The sequence below is a fragment of the Micromesistius poutassou genome (assembly GCF_964030765.1).
Source record: "Micromesistius poutassou genome assembly, contig: SCAFFOLD_4343, whole genome shotgun sequence".
Taxonomy (NCBI): domain Eukaryota; kingdom Metazoa; phylum Chordata; class Actinopteri; order Gadiformes; family Gadidae; genus Micromesistius; species Micromesistius poutassou.
The window spans coordinates 72-22,647 of NW_028177415.1; the positions used below are offsets into that span (position 1 = coordinate 72).

General features: G+C 45.6%; 1 protein-coding gene across 1 annotated transcript; it reads right to left on the bottom strand.

Annotated features, from left to right (window-relative positions):
* Positions 1 to 15,397: 15,397 nt before the first annotated feature.
* On the bottom strand, positions 15,398 to 22,169 carry LOC311376153 (tripartite motif-containing protein 14-like; the record flags this gene model as incomplete). Its single annotated transcript, XM_084491024.1, has 5 exons — positions 15,398 to 15,945; positions 18,604 to 18,650; positions 18,828 to 19,001; positions 21,064 to 21,237; positions 22,021 to 22,169. Coding segments are annotated over 5 exons (1,092 nt in total), but the record flags the coding sequence as incomplete, so codon positions are not given.
* Between the last annotated feature and the right edge of the window lie 407 nt (positions 22,170 to 22,576).

A 22,576-nucleotide genomic window follows, 5' to 3' on the forward strand; every position in this document is an offset into this window, starting at 1 on the left:
ACAGAACCTTGTGGAACACCAAACTGCACTGAGGAGGATTCGGATGTAGTGTTGTTATATGAGACACAATGCCTTCTGTCGCTCAGATATGATTTTAACCAGGAGAGTGCAGTACCGCGGATGCCTACGTAGTTGGATAAACGGTCTAATAAAATGGTATGATCAACAGTATCGAACGCTGCGCTTAGATCCAGGAGAATGAGGAGGGAAGAAGAATTGGAGTCTGATGCAAGGAGAAGGTCATTGGTTACTTTAGTGAGAGCGGTCTCAGTACTGTGAAGTGATCTAAAACCTGATTGAAAAGGGTCACAGAGGCTGTTGCGTGAAAGGTGATCAATTAGCTGACTTGAAACTATCCTTTCAAGAACTTTGGAGATGAAAGGTAGGTGTGAGATTGGTCTAAAATTATTCAAAACTTCAGGGTCTAGGGAAGGTTTTTTGAGTAGTGGTTTGATCACGGCAGCTTTGAGAGTGTTAGGGACAATGCCAGATGACAGGGACCTGTTTATAATGTTGAGTATGGGGGTGCCTAGGATAGGAAGAAGTACTTTAATTAATTTTGTAGGTAGTGGGTCATATAAACAGGTTGTTGGTTTAGATGAAAGCACTATCCTAGAAAACACATCTAGAGAAATTGACTCAAAATTCCAGAGTGTCAGAGTCTCATCTAGGATTCTTACTGGGCTAGAAGAGGGCTCTGGACCCTTCCTGAGTAGATGGCTGCCAATTTCATCTCTAATACAGGAGATTTTGCCATTAAGGAAGTGAAGGAAATCGTCAGCAGTAAATGAAGAGCTATTTTCTGGAGGTGGTTGGCGAGTGAGGCTTGCAACAGTGTTGAATAAAAATTTCGGATTATTTTTGTTATTGTTAATAAGAGATGACAGATAAGATGTTCTGGCAGCGGAGAGCATGCGTTTGTAGTCCTGAAGACTGTCACTCCAAGCTAATCGGAAGACCTCAAGTTTGGATGAGCGCCATTTGCGTTCCAGTTTTCTACAAATGCGTTTTTGTGCACGAGTGGTATCATTGAACCAGGGAGAAGGTTTTCTGGAGCGACGCGTTTTTATGCGGAGGGGCGCAACAGAGTCAAGCGTGGTACTGAGGATTGAATTAAAATCATTTGTGAGGTCATCAAGAGAAGCAGATTGTTCTGGCAGAGAGGCAAGAGAGACGGGGAGCAGAGCAGCAAGCTTGTCAATGGTGGAATCATCAATTCGGCGGCTACTAAAGGTGTCAGTATGGTTTGATCGCTGATGAAACAGGTCAACTCTGAATTTAATGAGGCAGTGATCCGAAAATGCTGAAGGATATGACAGAACTGACAGGTCGAAGACGCTAATACCACGTGTGAGTACAAGGTCCAGTGTGTTACCATTAGAGTGCGTTGGTTCATGGACCAGCTGAACAAAACCAAAAGTATCTATTAAAGAAGTAAAGGCTTTGGTCAGTGGATCAGTTTTATGGTTAACACGTATATTAAAGTCGCCAAAAATGATGATGTTATCCATATGGGTCACAAGGTCAGAGAGAAAATCAGAGAACTCATCCAGAAAAGAAGAATAAGGTCCTGGTGGGCGATATAGCATTACTGAGTAGAAGGAACCAGGACCAATTGTAGCAGAGGGGCGCATAGAGAGAATCTCACAAGATGACAGCTTATGTCTATGGTTGTGTACAAGACCTAGACTTGCATTGAAGATCATGCCGACACCCCCACCTGCTTTCACTGATCTGGCAATATGTGAATGAGAATAATCGGGTGGGGTAGCTTCAACTAGAGGAAGAACCTCATTTGGTTTTAGCCAGGTTTCACATAAGCCTAGTATATCCATTCCATGGTCAACAATCATGTCATTAATAAGAAGAGCCTTGTTATTGATTGATCTGATGTTAATGAAACCAATATGAATATGCATATGATCAGAGGAAAACATTTTGAGAGAGGAGGGATGAGTAGAGGAGATGGCAGAAATAGCTAATAGATGGTCCTTTGAGACCCCTCTAGGTCTGTTGGTATGGCGAGGAAGACGAGCAGTGTTATTAATATGGACAGGGATAGAAGTGGGAGGATGGGGCGCAGTGGGGCCATCAGGCCATAAGGGGGAGCCAGACATGTCAGGATCGTTTGCAATATAAGGCAGTAATTTATTACTATCATTAACTGATAGTAGTCTTATTTTATAAACATCATCACACTCACCATCTTTGTTATTTTTATTGTTATTATTACCATTACTATCATCATTAACACTATCATCATCATCACCGACGCCACTGCTAATGCTTTGTGTGAGGACTCGGGGTGCATTGGTGAAACATTGAGTGACATCAGGATTGGAAGGGGCGGAATTAAGTTTGGAGAGTGGGGACAGTCAGATGGAGAAAGTCTTGCAGGATTGCAGAGCAAGGTTGATGTTCAGAGCCAGTAGGCGAGAGCCTGCGTAGTTCAGATGGAGGCCATCTGGTTTGAAGAGGTCAGGTCTGTGCAGAAAGGTGGTGAAATTGTCTGCGTAAGGGATACCAGCACTGCTGCAGTGACCCTTAAGCCAGACATGAAACTGCATGAGTCTGCTGAACTTCATGTCGCCAAAAGAGGGGGGGGGGGAGGGGTCCTGAGATAACGCACTGTTTATTTGAGTGTAGAATATTGTCAATGAGTCGTCTGCTGTCTTCCCTGAGCTTTGACGATTGTTGCAGCTTTAAGTCATTTATTCCTCCCAGATGAGCCACAACAGTGCGGACATGGGAGCGTTTACGCAGCAGCGCGGGTATGACGTCATCGATGTAATTAGTGGAGGCACCTGGATGACAGGTAGTATTGCACCTGCTAATATGCACATCGCGAACCATAGAGGAGCCGACAAGAAGAACTGGGAGGCTTTTGGCAACTTCCTCATCAGAATCCCCCTCGGGTGACGGTTCAGGCCCGCCGCGAGTAGCCGCGCGGTAAGACGGCCGTCTGGACTTGCGGCGGACCGTTGCCGCACGCTCTGGCCGGCGATGGACAGCTCCGGCGGTGACTGGCGGATTTTGTGACTGTCGAGGCGGCCTCTGTGGTTTTGGATGGCGTTGTAGTTTGAGCAGTGGCAGTGGTGAAACTTGCTGCTGCATCAGTGCAGGGGGAGACGGTGGATAATCGGCCTGCTCTTCCAGCGAACTATACCGGTTTGTGAGCGGAATATCCTGGGGAGCAGGCGAGCGCGGGGAGGATCTTTTCTCCCTATTTTTGTTCGTGACTGTGATCCACGGAGTGTGACGAGGAGTGGAGCTGCGTAAGTTGGGATTGGGAGTAAAGCAGGTGAGAGCTGTCGATCTGTGTTCCTTCGGCTTCGCGCCCTCCTGCAGCCAGCAGGCTTCCGTGTCTCCCGGGGGAGGCTCGGCTTCGGCTGGGACGGAGGAGGGAGCCGCCGTTGGGACAGGAGCAGCCAGCTGAGCGGTGGCTGGGAGGGCGGCGACCGGGATGGTGGTGTCGAGCTCGGCTTCAGTAGCGGCGGCAGCGGCGGCGGCGGCGGCGGCTCCCACGGTGACCAGCGACTCCATGAACTGTTCCTCATCCCGGAGTTGGTAGAGATCGGAGATGCGTCCCTCCAGGTCCGCGATGGTGCGGTGGTTGCCGAGGATGGTTTGGCTCAGCTGGTGGCAGCGATCACAACCCGATGGTGAGGTGAGTGGTCCCATGGTGGGGGCAAGAGACTGTCGCTGTGGAAACAGAGAAACGGGCTCCGGCAGCAAAGGTGTGTTGTGTGCAGGGTGTATTTCCTTAGCAGTCAGGCTAAAGTTAGCAGCTAGCTGTGCTACTAGCGCTCTGCATTATGAAAGACATAGGCTAGATTAAAACTTACACACGAGGACTCCACAACGGGAGTCCACGGCGTTTTCTTGACTTTAGCAGAGAAGAGCAGGTTTCAGGAATCTTACCGACGTGGGCCCAGCACTGGGCCCGGTGAAGTGACTTGGTATCCAGTAAATTAAGCCAGGAACAGCTGGTAGATGTTTTCCCACGCTGTCAGACGGGCAATCGCTGATATTGCTTCTTCTTTTGGCAGTGGTTAGTCAGCCGATAAAAGATAGACTTTAAAAACAACATGCGGCGAGGAGTTTAACTTTAAAGGATAGTTAAACTTGTTTAAAAAGGGTTGTTTTCGGAGTAGATCTGACGGCGAGTCAGGAACGCGACCGTTCGCGACCGTGTCAACTGATCTTGAGAGTGACACGAGAGTGTCACTCTCCCCTGACCCTAACCCTAACCCTGACCCTAACCTCTGACCTCTGACCCTGTCTCCTCCAGGGGGGCGTGGGGCGTGTCCACGGAGATGCTCCGGGGGGGCGCCAGCGTTTCCCGGGACAGACGACGTCATGGAACAGCTGAGGAAGATGTGGGCGCTGAGTCCACTCTGTTAACGGGCCGACCACTCAGGGGAATAATCCAATCAGGATTATTCAGAGCGCTGTTAAGATTGGTGATTTAGTACGTGGACTTTTTCTTTTTTAAAGCTCCTCATGTTCTGTGTTGTCCACTAAACAAGAACCACATCAGTCTGTAGTCTGAGCAACACGACACTGGAAGCAGTCAACGCATAAAGCGCTCTCTCCTTTAGGCCCCGCCCATGTGTTGAGACCACATCACAACGTCTTTATTGAACTGTTGGAGTGTGACAGAAAAATAAACATGAATCTCACTGATCTCCAGTCAGCTACACTAACGGATGAATCAATCAACGTTTCCCGCTGTCGTGGTGCTCTCCTAGGTCCTCAGAGAGGAGCAGAGCTGGCCGGGGGGGGGGGGGGTGAGCCTGCTGCCCAATGACAGACCGGGTAACCTCCCTCAGCCCCGCCCTACTCCTGTCCTTCTAGCCAATCAGAGGGCTTTGACGGTATGACTGACGCTGTCTCCAAGGGTCGACTTTAACAATGAAGCGGTTGAGTTTCAGTTTGAAGCGGCTTTAAAATGTGAACAATGAGTGAATGTGATCCAGCCTGCAGTTTGTTTCTAGCGCCACACGGGGGCAGCGTTGAGCTCACGTCCACTGCTCACACTCTCTGGTCTGGGGGAGATGGAATGTTTGTGTGACAGCGACGTTCCAGACACCGAGAGAGAGCAGGAGCTGGAGCTCTGACCTCCTCCTCCTCCTGCTCCTCAGAGTGTATCTAATGTACCCCTCTCCTCCTCCTCCTCCTCCTCCTCAGAGTGTATCTAATGTACCCCTCTCCTCCTCCTCCTCCTCCTCCTCAGAGTGTATCTAATGTACCCCTCTCCTCCTCCTCCTCAGAGTGTATCTAATGTACCCCTCTCCTCCTCCTCCTCCTCAGAGTGTATCTAATGTACCCCTCTCCTCCTCCTCCTCAGAGTGTATTTAATGTACCCTTCTCCTCCTCCTCCTCAGAGTGGATCTAATGTACCCCTCTCCTCCTCCTCCTCAGAGTGGATCTAATGTACCCCTCTCCTCCTCCTCCTCAGAGTGTATCTAATGTACCCCTCTCCTCCTCCTCCTCAGTGTATCTAATGTACCCCTCTCCTCCTCCTCCTCAGAGTGTATCTAATGTACCCCTCTCCTCCTCCTCCTCCTCAGAGTGTATCTAATGTACCCCTCTCCTCCTCCTGCTCCTCCTCCTCAGAGTGTATCTAATGTACCCCTCTCCTCCTCCTCCTCCTCAGAGTGTATCTAATGTACCCCTCTCCTCCTCCTCCTCCTCAGAGTGTATCTAATGTACCCCTCTCCTCCTCCTCCTCCTCAGAGTGGATCTAATGTACCCCTCTCCTCCTCCTCCTCCTCCTCAGAGTGTATCTAATGTACCCCTCTCCTCCTCCTCCTCCTCCTCAGAGTGTATCTAATGTACCCCTCTCCTCCTCCTCCTCCTTCTGCTCCTCCTCAGACGGAAGAGGAGAAAATGTCTTCCTCTAACTCCCAGTTTCTCATTTGGAGCGTGGGGAGAGAGAAGCCGTTTCTCAATTCGCGTTCTCGTGTGTTCTCGTGTACTTGAGTTCTCGATAAACGTCATCAGTGGTAGCCCAAGCACTGTTCCAATTCCAAGTACGCGAGAACGCGAGTACTGTCGTAAAACCCGGAAGTGTTCTTGATGCGTTCTCGATGAGGCCGTTCTACCGAGGACGCATCGGAGGTGACTCGTGTGGACTTGGGACCGTTAAATATCCCAGAATGCATCATCGAGTCCACTGCTGTTCCAATTGCAGGCGCGTACCCGCGTTCTCGGAAGTCTGTACTTGAAAGTCCGGACTTGCCAAGTACGTACTTCCAAGTCCGCGAGAACGTAGTCCACGTACTTGGTATTGAGAAACGGCTTAAGTTTAGTTTCCTCAACAACGCGTCCTCTCCTGGCCCCACGGACACGTGTGTGTGTGTGTGTGTGTGTGTGTGTGTGTGTGTGTGTGTGTGTGTGTGTGTGTGTGTGTGTGTTTCTACTAACGTGTAATTAACATAACATAATTGCTAGGCATCGTATCATCGTAACATAATTTCCCGTTATAATGAGGCTGATATAGTTATAGGAACAAATAATAAATAATGAAGCTGTTGAGAACTCTTCTATTAAAGCTTCATTACTCTTTATAATTAGTCTTATAAAGTTATAGCAAATACTCTACATAATTAGTCTTATAAAGTTATAGTAAATACTCTTTATAATTAGTCTTATAAAGTTATAGTAAATACTCTTTATAATTAGTCTTATAAAGTTATAGTAAATACTCTTTATAATTAGTCTTATAAAGTTGTAGTAAATACTCTTTATAATTAGTATATAATTAGACAGACAGACAGACATTAGTTGATTGTTAGTTACAACAGGTACAGTTTTGCTGCTCGACTGCGGAACTAAAGTCGGGGACTCTTTTGGGGGACGGACGCCCTGTTTTAGCAGGGTGGTAAAACAAGCCATTAAATCAACACCTTTAACGCCACCTGTGTCTTCCGTTGATCAATACACCTCAGATTATTACAACATATAGTATGATCATGCGTTTTATTCGTACAAACAGAACGTGTGTGCGTTTTAAACTCCCCGTTTTAATCCCGCTTTGCGTGCGGTCCCGTTCCTCGCCACTAGATGTCGCTGTTCAGTCTGTTCCCATTTTACATTACACCTTTATTAGACAGTGTTCATATAAAACATATATTATTCAGTCTGTTCCCATTTTACATTACACACACACACACACACACACACACGCATTGAATTACAAATAATAAAGAACAAATTCTGATGTTTCAAAGTATCACATGTAAACGTAATGGATGAAATGTTTTAATTTAGTACTTTCTATACATTTATACTTAGGGACTTTAGGGATTCGTTCTAAACTTCTTAAGAAGACGGTGGTGTCATCGGCCAGTTGGCTCATAATGATCTGTTCATCGAAAACATTCAGCTTGACAACATCAGAGTTTAGAATAAGAACCGCCAACATTTCTTCTGCCTAAACAAAGAGGAACGGGGAGACGTTGCGTCCTTGTTGAAGCCCTCTATTGACGGTGAAGCGAGGGGGGGGGGTGCTCCTGAACTAGTGCTGCCGTTGTAAAATGATTCTGTTATGTTACAGAATCGAGGTCCAGATCCGTACATATGCACGACTTTAAACAGGAACTGATGTTGTGACGTATCAAACGCCTTGTAGGAGTCAGGGGATAAAACGACCCCTTTGTCCTCTAGCGGACGGCCGTGCTCCAGAAGGTCGCGCACTAGCCTCATATTGTTACGTACAGACCTGTTGCTCCTTTTAATCCTTTTAATGTGTCAGTGTGAATGTAGGTTAGTCATTTATAATCGTTGTTTAATAGTGAAACTGGACGATAGTTATCTAAAAATAGATCTAAAATAGATAGATTAAATCTAAAATATAATCACAGTCTTAACAACAAGCGTGACGCTGTTAGGTTTATTTTATTACATGAATTGCGTTTCTTTGAACACCGATCTGGGTAACCTGTGGCGTGATAAGGAGCTACGGTAACCATGGGGACGATATATCCCGCCCACCGGTGGAGCCGATACCGGATATCCGGATCTAGACTTCCTCCTCCGTGGGCGGGTCATTGTCTACAGTCCCATAGACATATATACATAGACGCCGCATTGACTGCTGCCGCCCACTAGAGCGACGTGCCTACAGGGCGGCCATCTTGGAACAGGACCATTCGCTCCTACAGTGCATTACGTCTATGGAGAAATGATGCGTCTACACAATAAAAATGATCATAAATCGCTCATTTGTCAAGCTATTTTCACGGGGTGTGTTTGTCAAACATCAGACCAGATAGACAGACAGACAGACAGACATAAATAGAACAAAAATAACCCAAAAAACGTTCAGGTGTGTTCAGGTCTTTATTGCTTGAAGGCTATTACATTTGAGTATCTTATCCTTTGTCTTCGTCTTCTTCTTCTTATTATTATTATTGTTGTTATTATTATTATTATTATTATTATTATTATCATCATTATTTTATATTAAATTATTACTGTTCTTTTTTATTATTGTTATGCCAATCATTATATTATTATTATTATTGAAGACATAGGATCTGCTGTCTACCCTTTGTGAAAAGCAGACCGTCAGAACAGCTTGCAGGAGCTTACAGGACTCATCACGTTCTGTTCCATTTTTTTGAGTGGCTCCCCTGAGGATGCAGACTTTGTTGCATACTGCAGGACACAGAGGAAAACTTTGTTCCTCGTGGCTTTCCTAAACTCCCACCACCCTCTGATCAGTTTTATCATCTCTATGAATAAAGTGATTTGATTGATTCCAAATATTCAAACTAAACAGGCAGTTTGAATTATCAGAGGGTTAAGTAGTAAAACTTGAAAATATTCAAGGAAAGAACAAGAACATTACAGTAACACACCCCTCCAAACAAACTATTTATATGAGTATTTACAACCTGTCATGAATTGGAGCTAAAACCCCTGAAAGAGAACTGTTTTGCACAGTTTCTTTCTTGTGCTGCCACTCTGGTATTCGAGTGATGTAAGTTTTGCAATGTGGTGCAGCCTAATTTTGAGGAACACAGACACCACTAGTTTCAGTAGGTCAGAATGGTGGTTGTCAATGCCAAATTGTGTGTCTTCAGTGTGTTCCCCAAGCAAAAATACATCATCCGTACCAATCTCCTCACGGACCACATGCATGACCACTGACACCTTGGGAGCTTGCTCTGAGTGGACCACCTGGCGAATCACCCGCTCTGCTGCTCTCACTACTTTGACTGTGCCCTCTGAGGGAATCATGAGCCCGCCATTATTTTTGAGCACAAGTAGGTGGTAGCTCTCATCATGTGAAGAGGGTACGGCATCTGCCACCAGGCTGGCACGGCACACATGGCAAGAGAGCCTTTTTAGAACCTGCCGAACAACGAACCCTGCAATGTAGACTAGAGCATTGTCTACAAGCCCACCAAAGCGCGTGGGCAGGTAGCTGTGGTCACACACAAGGGCTGCAAAGTTAACGAACGGGGGAGGGAGTTCTTCTGCAGTTTCAGCGGACGACATCTCGATAGCAGACAGTGACACTGTGTCATCCTGTGCTGCCACGTTGCCTAGCCCACTTGGTGAGACACCACACCGGACCATCAGACGCCGGAAGATGCCCTGGAACTGGCCGGCAGAGGGATTGTTGTTCCAGCCCCCTAAAGGAAAAAAACAACAACAACAACACACACACACACTACAATTACACCAAAGATATTTTCTGATTGTTTTTTAAAGGCTTAAAAATGTGAACTTTACCTGATGCTCTGATCGAATTAAAGAGAAGCTCCAAGTGATCTTGGCTGAACCGGTAGGTGCAGACATACCGCTGGACTTGGAGCAGCTCAGGAATCATGAGCATGAGGGTGTCAATGTTGATCACAAACCCGATGACAGACAAGTACCTTCAAAAGAAAATGTTTTATTTCCCTAATTGCATTGAGACAAAGACACCTTGAGAAGCACCTAGGAATTTTGTAAAGAGGTAAATTGATTTTGCCAGCAAATCCATCAAATGTGAAACGGCAAAGGGTGACACAGACAGACAGACAGACAGACAGACAGACAGACAGACAGACAGATAGATAGATAGATAGATAGATAGATAGATAGATAGATAGATAGATAGATAGATAGATAGAAGCTCTATTGTCATTGTAAATCTAATGGCCACAGTCATAGATCTTTTGCTTAGGTGGCATCCATTGTGGGTAAACTGTACTGCCAATTTACTGGGAACAAAATTACTGTGTGCTTCTTACAGGTTTGCAAATCTTATCTTCTTTTAGGAAGCTGAACCAACAATAGGAACATTATTAAACCAGAACAGGGACAGCTTGAAACAAGAACTTGCCATACCTGACACCTGCTTGATGTTAACATGTATCATACATACCATTGACATCTGCAGGACCTGAAAGACACTAAACAATTGGAATAGAAAAAGATGCAGACAGCAAACAAATTGGAACAAGACACATCATATCACATACCCTTATATCAGACAAACTCCTCTTCCTCACATATCACTTCATGCCCTTGCCCCCCAGTACCTGTCCAACCTTCTCCATCTCCACACATCATTTTTACTTACCTGCTGCATACCATACCATACCATATTGGCACCTGTAAGACCTGAGGAAACAATGATGATGTAGAGAGAACTGGTTAACCAAAGTCCTTCTCTGATAGAACCTGCATTCGAAGCTGAAAGGTTCCGTCCTGTCAGGGTTTATTTCACTGTATAACAACCTGCAGTACTCACACTATGTTATACCTTACTTAGCCTACATCTTACCTGTGAAAAGTGATCCCACGAGATCTGGTTTGTATGTTCCGCTCATTACAGCATCCATAGGCGGCACAATAGTCTGGCATCTTTTGACAGCAGCTCGTCTGCTGATAACATTAAGTAGGTTAAAATTCGTATTTTGGGTAGAAAAACCAGCATTTTAAAAATATCCAACCACGCTGTATCATAGCTACTTGTATGACGTTTTTAACGAACCAAACCGTTTGAAAATCGGTCAAAAATTCAGAGAATAATTCTATTTTGAGATTGAGGAGTACCTGTTTCCCTCGTAGATGTTCATGTGCCGCTGCCTCTGTTGGTCCTGTTCCAAGATGGCCGCCCTGTCGGCACGTCGCTCTACAGTCGATGCGGCGTCTATGTATATATGTCTATGTACAGTCCGACCAGCAACTTTAAACGCAAGTATTGAGTTGGAGCTTATGTTTTAATTTGCAGACGAGTCTGACGTTGCTCTACTCCCGTTTTCTACACACGACGTGTTTTAATACAGTTTCATGTTTTTAGAGCTTAACCGAAGTTCAACTCGTATGAATTCGCCTTCCTGGCCACAGAAAATATATACTGCGCGCAGTTCTCGTTTTGTCCACCAGAGGGCACGCGTTGACCGACTGAATATTGGCGTGTGTGGGAATATTTTTTAATTTATAACTTATTGTATGAAAAAAATCAAAACTTTAAAAACAGCGGTGTTCGTCTTGTATTGTGGCCTGTAATGTGTAGTTATATATTTTTATTTTCAGAGATTAAGCGAAGTTCAACTCGTTCCTGACCACAAAATATATGCTGCGTGCAGTTCTCGTTTTGTCCACCAGAGGGCAGGCGTTGACTGGCTGTGAATCAAAGCGTGTGTGGGAACGTTTTTAATTTGTAACTTTATTAATATAATTATAATAAAATAAATATTATTATATAATTATTATATTATTATACTTATTAAATAATAATATAATTAATTATTTAATAAGGTGCAGCACATTTCTCCTATAAGAGCACAGACTCCTCCTTGTTCCGCCAGTAACCAATCACAGGGCTTGCCTGTTTTGCCAAAGTCATTTGGCTTGTGGCACGCAGCTGCTCACCTAGCGCAGATAAAGCGTCGTCCGTGTAATTAATGAACCTCTGTTGATTATAATAAACGCAGTTCATCCAGTCTGCGTTCTTTACCAGCCCGATCATTGGGGAGAGAGCTTCAACCCCTCCTGCTCCCTGGTTCCTAGCCTTGTGTTTATGGGCTGCTCCCCTGGGTTGTCCTCTACGCTCCGTTTGTATTTCTGGCTGGTTTTACCACAGTAGTTGTGGTTTTACCACAACTACTGTTTTAATGGGCTCATGTTTGATCTGTCTGAGTGTTCTCATTGTCGAAAAATTACTGTTTCTGATTTTGTTCATTACTTCAGAAAGGATTGACTGATTTGTAGTCGTAGGTATATCAGAGTCTACGGTTAATATTTTATTTGCCTTGGTTGTAACATTATCCTCTCCTGGTTTGGTCGTGGGGGTCGTTATTACCTCGTCCTGCATGGTCGTTGCAGGACGCCCCCCCCCCCCCCCCCCCCGCGACCGGGTCTCCGCCCTGGGGGGGCTACAGCACCCCTACTTCAACTCACTGCCACCTCCCAGCATGCACCTGAGAGACACTAAGAACTACACCTCCCAGCATGCACCTGAGAGACACTAAGAACTACACCTCCCAGCATGCACCTGAGAGACAGTAAGAACTACACCTCCCAGCATGCACCTGAGAGACACTAAGAACTACACCTCCCAGCATGCACCTGAGAGACAGTAAGAACTACACCTCCCAGCATGCACCTGAGAGACAGGAAGAACTACGCCTCCCAGCATGCACCTGAGAGACAGTAAGAACTACACCTCCCAGCATGCACCTGAGAGACACTAAGAACTACACCTCCCAGCATGCACCTGAGAGACACTAAGAACTACACCTCCCAGCATGCACCTGAGAGACAGTAAGAACTACACCTCCCAGCATGCACCTGAGAGACAGGAAGAACTACGCCTCCCAGCATGCACCTGAGAGACAGTAAGAACTACACCTCCCAGCATGCACCTGAGAGACACTAAGAACTACACCTCCCAGCATGCACCTGAGAGACAGGAAGAACTACACCTCCCAGCATGCACCTGAGAGACTAAGAAGTACACCTCCCATCATGCACCTGAGACACTAAGAACTACACGTCCCAGCATGCACCTGAGAGACATGAAGAACTACACCTCCCAGCATGCACCTGAGAGACATGAAGAACTACACCTCCCAGCATGCACCTGAGAAACACTAAGAACTACACCTCCCAGCATGCACCTGAGAGACAGTAAGAACTACACCTCCCAGCATGCACCTGAGAGACAGGAAGAACTACGCCTCCCAGCATGCACCTGAGAGACAGTAAGAACTACACCTCCCAGCATGCACCTGAGAGACAGTAAGAACTACACCTCCCAGCATGCACCTGAGAGACTAAGAAGTACACCTCCCATCATGCACCTGAGACACTAAGAACTACACGTCCCAGCATGCACCTGAGAGACTAAGAAGTACACCTCCCAGCATGCCCCTGATGCACCATAGCAACGCATGATACACTGCACACATGGGATTGGGATCACTGCGACCACTCGGAAGTGATCCCAATCCCATGTGTGTGTGTCCGGCCGTCTGTCTGTGGTTTCTTTCTACAACGGACACAGAGACACTGAGGCACCGCCCCCCCCCCCTAACCAAAACCCAGGGAGGCGGTCTCAGAATAATATCAGAACAAGATTATTATTATTATTATATTATTATTCTTAAGGCACTTATGTAACATTATTTACTAATAAAAGGAGAATGATGATGGGCTGAACACACGAGAACATTCAGTTGGATCCACTGAGTTTATTAAAATTATGCTTCATTAACAAATGCAACAGAAAAATAGTCCCTTACATGTACACAATAAACACAAGGACTGAAACAATAGAAGCTGCTGACTTTACTAATCATAAACAGGTGTGCACGTATCTTTAATAACTGAACATGTTCTGCTGCCGTTTGGTTCCCAACAGAACACCAGGAATCAATACTCAGTTTAAAGTCATTTACAACACAGACCTCCTGGTTATTATGAATGAAATATAAAATCTGCTTTAAATCAGGTTCCTTTGGCACCCAGCTGCTCTATTCACACTAACACTGAAGTAATGCATACTAGCCTTTCATGGCTCACAGTAAAACAAACAATCTCTCTTAACCTCTTGTTGTTCCTAAGGTCAGTCTTAAACTGCAAAAGACCCGCCTTCTTTGCTGAAGGTCTAGTCAGTGTGTCTGACAGACACGGTCATAGCACTAGAGGAGCAAGTAAAGGACAGCTAGCTTTACCCAGACCGAGGTCCAATCTACTGAAAAATACCATCATTTACACAACTATTTCATTATGGAATGAACGACCAAAAAAACATACGTTCTAGCAAAAATAGCAAATACAACTTTAAAAAGTCTGCAAAAAAATCATGTGGTCCATAATGTATATACATTTTTAATGTTGTCATTTCTTTTTGTAGCCTTCATATCTTTTTTAACTTTTTTATTAGTCTATTTCTATTTGAGTTTGACATAAGGTCAAACAAGTGATTGTCTGTTGTCTATATTTGATGTTTGGGACCCAGGAAGACTAGCTCTCTCTCTGGTGTGTTGCTAATCGGGATCCTAATGAATCTAATCTCATCTAAATCATCCTTGTTAGGATTAGGACAAAAGTGATGATCAGAGCCCTGGAGAATAAAATATGTTAATGTCTGAAAATGGACAAATATTGTAGCATAAAAAAAACATGTGATTTACCATCAATAGGTATTTAATATACATTTCAAATTAAAAATGAAATCTTAACAAAACCTGCTCAGGTAACCCTATGGAAGATCTTAAAAGTCTCTTCCTTTCATGGTTTACCAGCATCAACTTTTAGGAAGCCCCATAAAAAGGAGGGGGAGGGGGAGACGAGGGGGGAGGAGGAGGGGAGGGGGGGGTAGACGAGGGGGAAGGAGGGGGAGACGAGGGGGGGGGGGGGGGGGGGGGGGTAGGAGGTTTTTCCTGTTCCACAACATTCTGTACGTCACGTTTGAAGTACGGGACGAAGGGAGGGCTAATCATTTCATCTGTCTTCGATGTTCATCGGCCGATCAGTTTTACGGGATGGCAACCAGCCTGAGACGATAAACGTTACGTGGACCACAACCCCCCCCACCCCCGCCAACAACTCCGCCCGCGCGCACCCCCGGACGAAAACAACTTACCACGCCTGGTGTGTGTGTGTGTGTGTGTGTGTGTGTGTGTGTGTGTACGTGGGTGTGTGTGTGTATATGTATATGTGTGTGTGCCCGTCCGCCCTTTTTTTTTTCTACAACCGACACAGAGACGCTGAGTCATCAGCCTGAGCCGATAAACATTACGTGGACCCCCCCCCCCCCCCCCGCACCAACAACTCCGCACCCCCCTGCTCGCCCGCACCCCCGGACGACGACGGACGCACACACACACCATGTGTGTGTGTGCGTCGTCGTCCGGGGGTCCGGGGGTGACCGCTTTTTATTTTTCTACAACCGACACAGAGACACTGAGTCCCCGTAAACCATAAACCCAGGGAGGAGGTCCTCCTGGGTGAAGGTGGACCTGAAGGTGTGGATGTGTGTCAGTGTGTCTGAGGACCCTCCTACACCTCGGGACACTCTGTAGAAGGACAGAGTGCCAGCAGGCCGGTCCAGATACACTCCTACTCTGGTAGAGCCAGCGGGGGGGAGACGTATGTCTGTCTTACTACCGTTGTACCGGGCAGAGTAACCATCATCATAACAATGAAGACTCCAGGACTTGTTGTTGTATCCAAGCAGGCTGTCACCACCCACTCCTCTCCTTGTGATTCCTCTGTATGTCACTCCTATATCAACACCTCCTTTCCTCTCTACCTCCCAGTAACAACGGCCAGTCAGAGCCTCTCTACACAACACCTGGGCATAGGAGTCAAATCTCTCTGGGTGATCCGGATACGACTGGTCCTCTCTGACCCGCGTCACCTTTCTGTTGTCCTCAGACAGAGAGAGTCGGCTGTAGGCTGTGTTTGGGTCCAGTGTGAGTTCACAGGCATCTGACGGGAGAACAAGACATGATATTATTCATAATTCCCGAGATATTCCAGGTTATTCGCCCAAAATCCCCCCATTCATTTGCATTGGAAAATTAAAAAAATACTGATTCATGCTTGAGCCCCCGCGACCCGACCCCGGATAAGGATGAGGATTTATTTTCAGTTGGTATATATATATATGTATATATATATATGTATATATATATATATAATTTTGTATACGTGTATACATATACACATACATTTATGAATATATATATATATATATATATATATATATATATTTATAAAACGGGTGGCTTAAATCCAGCGATCTGATTGGTTCCCAACTGTTGTATATTGAGCGTATACACACAGCTATGACGCCCGTTCAGTTTACAGAGTTCAGTATCACTCCGCGCCTAACTTGAACTGTTGTTTATTTATATATAAAAGCGATATTATAGTTCACTGAAGCCTAAAAACATGTTGATTGCTGGAGGGGGTGGAAATGTTGTAAAGCAATAGGCACACGCTGAGTGAACTGCTCGATAGTAGGCTAAATTGCCGGCGAACCGAGCTACCGTCTCTAGCCTTCTCTCTGAAGGACGCTACAGTGTGTTGCATAGCAACCGCCGTACACTTTGCCGGCAGCCAGGAGGGACTACTTTTTTGTATTCGTTAAAAAAAATGCTTTTCCGACTTTCTAGCTTTTTCAAAATTGAGGGTGTCTATGACTTTCATTTCGCCATACATACGTAACCGTTTTATAAAAGCAATAGATCACTTCAGTCAGTGATATACGGTCATTATACCACAGTGAAGGGGGTCGCCGCCCCTCCGCTGCGCGTCGGGACGGACAACGCCCCTTAACTGTGGTATAATGAGCGTATACCACAGCCTGTCGTGATCTATTGCTTAAATATAGTATATAGATATTTATATATTATATTATATAATATCATATTATATATAGAGCTCCAGGAGTCGCAAACGGCAACTATCACTTTCTCCTCCAAGCTGCGGTTCACTGCGGAGTGCAGGGAACGGTTGGCCCGGCTGGTTGAACGCTGATTGGCTGTTTTACGTTACTTCCCCCACGTTACTTCACCCAGGGAGTGAACGCTGATTGGCTGTCTCACGCGAATACCGCGTCAAAGTTGAAATATTTCAACTTCAGCTAAATTTTTCGCGCTGCAAATCCTCATGAACGTGCTCGCCCGTGACAGGGCAAAATGTCGCGCCGTTAATCAAATCTTGCTGCAGGTTTTTGCCGCGACAAATTTTGCCAATTCGCGTCTCTACGTTGACTTTGTATGGAATCGTGTCGCGCCGTTGCGTTTGGTGTGAACACACAGTTAGTCCTTGCGGACCCTCCTTGCGTCCACCACAAGGGCCTGACGTGCGCCTCCCAAAAAATGTCACCTTCCGTCGAGGCGACGCAGCAGCGAGGGCTGTGATTGGTCCGCTCACTAAAACCCGACGCAGAACCATAAAGGTTCACGACTGCGTCGAAGCGTCTGCGTGGTCGTTGCGTTGCGTGAACGTGGGACCATAATCAGCCCTTAACTGTTGGACCAGAGAACTGGTAGGTGTGTACACACACACACACACGCACACACACACACACACGTATATCTTAGTGCTGTCAATTGATCGCACAATTTGCTGTGATTAATCACGATCAATTGCTTTTTTTCTCTTAAAGGGACACTGTAGCATTTTAAGAAATGTATTAGCTCTTCCCAGGTTTAAAGAGCTAATGAAGGATTACGATTTTTCAAAAGGACTCTGAAGTTGCCTGCTTCCTTATCAACAGGTAAGTCAATGTGTCTAAAGTCTAAATTACAAGCCTTTGTCATTGCTTGGTTGTGTAATTCATTACATAGGCAGCATAACAGTAGAACACGTATAGTTAAAAGCCTAAACAGCCTCATTGGTGGATAGCAGCATGGTTAATGGTAAATGAACTGCATTTATACAGCGCATTTCTTGTAACCAGTGGCCACCCAAAGCGCTTTGCAATATTGCCTGACATTCACCCATTCACACACCGATGGCGGCGTCAGCCACGCAAGGCGACAGCCAGCTGGTCAGGAGCAGTTAGGGTGAGGCGTCTCGCTCAGGGACACCTCGACACTCAGCGAGGAGGAGGAGCCGGGGATCCAACCAGCAACCTTGTGGTTACCAGCCAACCCGCTCTACCCCCTGAGCTAATGCCGGCCTGTTCATTGGCCGATCAGTTTTACCCCGACGCCATGGCAACCAGCCTGAGACGATAAACGTTACGTGGACCCCCCCCCCCCCCAACCAACAACTCCGCCCGCACGCATCCCCAGACGAAAACAACTTCCCGCGCCTGGTGTGTGTGTGTGTGTCTGTCTGTCTGTCTGTCTGTCTGTGTCTGTGTCTGTGTCTGTGTGTGTGTGTGTGTGTGTGTTGTGGCAACCTTGTGATAAAACATATAATACATCAAAATGTTCGGCATGATGAGCTAATTACACACACGTAACCTTCCAAGATATTAAACTTTTGAATTTCCCAAAACGCACACATTGCACCAGCCTTCAAAGGGACACCTTTGTAAACAACAGACTGAACGATCTGAGCTCACATACAGGCTGGAGATGAATTGATGAACCATAGTGTCGTGATGAATCAAACTAAACAGACACTTACACTTGTTTAGAGCTGGTTTCAGCCTCCACACTCCACCGTGCTCCACACTGGGGGGGGAAACAAAGTGAGAGCAGCATGTTGAAACATTCACCTTCATCATCTGCTGTCTCATCACTCTCTACACAATATGAGTTACAGCTGCCTTTTCAAAGCGCTTCATCTAGCAGCGGCTTGAACCCTTGTAGGAGACTTTGTCCCCGAGTGGAGAGCTGTCCTCTCCATACCTGAGAGTGTCCAGTCTCCAGCGTGGATCCTCCAGTCCAGCAGAGAGCAGCGCAGCTCCAGAGTCTCCTGGGTGATTGTAGCTCAGGTCCAGCTCTCTCAGATGGGAGGGGTTGGAGCTCAGAGCTGAGGCCAGAGAAGCACAGCCTTCCTGTGTGATCAGGCAGCCAGACAACCTACACACACACACACACACACACACACACCATTTATTCTATCTAGCAGTTCGTACCAAATTAAACACATTTAGAAAGTTTATTCATTCCATATGGAGGACAATGAGATATTGTTCTGTTAGAGTCAGGAGAAGTCCGCTGTGTTTGGTACGCTAAGACCGTTTATCCACAGGTTCTAACATTGTGTAGAACCAGGGAGTGTTTTGTCAGCAGGGAAAAGATCAACAGAAATGCATCGGACATGAGCAGCACTACACCAAACTAATATGATGTTAATGTAGCAGCATAGAAATAGGGTTGCCTTGCTGCAGTTAATTGCGTCAGCTGACCACTAGGGCGGCAGTACATAAGTACGGCCCTCCTTCTTGTGCTCTCACTGATGCATAATTTCCGGGTCAGGTGTTTGCCCGTGCAGGTAATGCTCCGCGCCCCTGCTGCAGCTACTGCTTCATTTCATTTATCACTGTGTCCTCATGCTCAAAGCCGGTGTGTTTTCACTGCAGAGCAGCGACTGTGTGCTCCGTGCTCCGTTTAGTCGCTGGTTCTCTCGAGCGGTAAGTGTCCTCTCTCTCTGTGTTACACCGAATGCTATCCTGTAGCTAATGCTAGTGTGGTCACAGGTAGATGTCCCCTGCCGTGTGTCTCTCTCTCCCTCCCTCTCCCTGTGCAGGTTTGACTTTGAAAACGGGTATGCTACCTTAAATTTAACCTCCAAAAGCCTTGATAAATGTAACTTAGCCATACTAATTTTATGTTTATTGACAGGGAACGCGCATCAGCTGGCCGAAATCTATAGATTTATCTGATTTATCTGACTCCGCCACCAGCTGATTGGGGCCGCTGCTGCTTTGTACACAGCTTTTGTCTATAGCTTTGTCTACAGCTTTGTCTGCTGTTTGTCTCTGCTGCTAATCACACCGTTTGTCTCTGCTGCTATATACGACGTTGTCCCCTGCTTTGTCTCCAGCAGCCACTTATTCCTTGCTGCTCTGTGCTGCTTGGTGGTGCTGCTGTTGCTGGCATTTGGCTACAGCCGGCTTGCATGGTGGACTGCCGACACCACACTTTTAACCTGTTTATCCCTTTAATTTGAGCCCAATGATTTTGAGGAGTTAATCCCTTAATTTTGTTTTGTTTTCTGTACTTTATTATTTTGATTAAGTAAATTGTTTTGTTACGTTTATTTTGTGAACTATTTCCTGCTTTATGTTGTATATTGCTTCATACATTTTGGGTTAATTATTTCCGTTGTAACTTCCTTTTTGTTTCCTTCTCAGTGGCTGCAGGCTGGTGGTGGTGCTGGTGATGTGGGTGGTGGTGTCCCTCATTCTTGTGTGCTGTGCTTCCTTGGATTTGGTGATACCAGTGTGTGACTGCCACGTGTGTCTGGGTGAACCCTTTCCCTTTAATTTATTCCTGTTGAGTCCCCTTCCCCTTCCCCTGCTCTTTCCCCACCAGTAGGCCTCAGCCCCTGATTAGGCTCCTTGTTTATTAGTTGGGATGAATGCTCATTTTTGTGATAATATATATATTTTATTAAACAAAGTATTTTTGTAAACTGGGAACCACGTGTCTTGCCTGTTGAGTGGAACGAACCTGTGTTTTTGATCAATGTAAAATAATATATAATAATTCCTTGGGTGCAATTCCCAAGGTGGCGTTGTTGAGCAACCTAAGGTTCACATTGAGAGCCTCCACGCCGCCACATTAATAAAGGACATCTTTACTGTTCAATATGTTTCACTTTACCACGGCCAGTGATGTTTTAGTGGTGAGGGGTGCATTATATTCAGATCACAGCACGGCTAAAGCCTCATCACCATGTCAACACTAATGACAACTCCTCAGCTCTCATCAGCTGACCAGAGTTAAATAACGTATAACATACATAACATACTAGCAGTTAACAGGTCAACAACCCCTAACCCTCGCATCAGCTGGCCAGAGTTACATCACGTATAACATACATATAGATATTGATAACAGTCCACCTAGTCGTGGATCATCCCTTACATATTAAACAACCCCAAGACGCAGTTTGAAGAAGAGGCTGATAACTGACCTGAGAGTTTCCAGTGTACAGTGTGGACTCCCCAGTCCAGCAGAGAGCAGCTTCACTCCTGAATCCTTCAGATCATTGGTACTCAGGTCCAGCTCTCTCAGACTAGAGGAGTTGGAGCTGAGAACTGAGGCCAGAGAAGCACAGCCTTCCTGTGTGATCAGGCAGCCAGACAACCTACACACACACACACACACACACACACACACACACACACACACACACACACACACACACACACACACACACACACACACACCGTTTACTCTTTCTGGTTGAGAGCAGTTCGTACTCAAGTAACCACATTTATAAAGTGTATTCATCATTCCATTTGGAGGACAAGTTAAAGCTTTATATATTTTTTATAATAATATCGAAACAGAATTTCGATATCATTTATACTTTATTCAGAATCACAATTTAAGTTTTATACGGCTTACGTTTTCAGTTGGTCTCATTGATTTACGTTGACTCTAGAGCGTGAGGACGTTCAGGCAGTGTTGCCAGATTGGGCGGTTTTTCCCGCAGATTAAAGAGCGTTAATGTCACAATAAAAAATTAGACGCTGTCTAAATGGGTTTGCGTTAACGCCGTTAATAACGCGTTTCACTGACAGCACTAATATTACTTTTTATTTCAGTACTATGAATAACATGTATTACAAAAGAATACATGTTATTCATAATACTGAAATAAAAAAGTAGATCTACAGAGATGTTTTGTGGATAATTATACATTTTATTCCAATATTATGTATATTGTGTTGTGAGGAGAATGAATAACCGAGTGAGCAGAAAAATACTTTTCGAGCACGAGAGCAAAGACGGCATTTGTCTGCGTGGGGGTGTCAGTTGCGTGCTGCTTCACTTTACGTGCACACTTTTATGGATGTAAATCTGTTGAATGTCTTCTGATATTGAACCTTGTGGTGTAACTGTTTGTCCACTGAGTAAAACTGACCTGAGAGTTTCCAGTGTACAGTGTGGACTCCCCAGTCCAGCAGAGAGCAGCTTCACTCCTGAATCCTTCAGATCATTGGTACTCAGGTCCAGCTCTCTCAGACTAGAGGAGTTGGAGCTGAGAACTGAGGCCAGAGAAGCACAGCCTTCCTGTGTGATCAGGCAGCGAGATAACCTGCACACACACACACACACACACACACACACACACACACACACACACACACACACACACACACCATTTACTCTTTCTGGTTGAGAGCAGTTCGTACTAAAGTAACCACATTTATAAAGTGTATTCATCATTCCATTTGGAGGACAAGTTAAAGCTTTATTGATACTTTATGGAGACAAAGCTGTGTCACCATGTCTGAGAACAGAGGGGTGTTCCACAAAGCCGGTTTTATCACTTACCTAGCTAAGTTAACCCAGGGTTAGCGGCAACCCTAGGTTTTCCGTTCCAAAATGACCACGGCATGTAAGTTGCTATGGAAACATATGCTCTCAATCAAACCTGGTCGGAGCAGGTTTTGCGCAGGTTAAGTTTGGAAGATAAC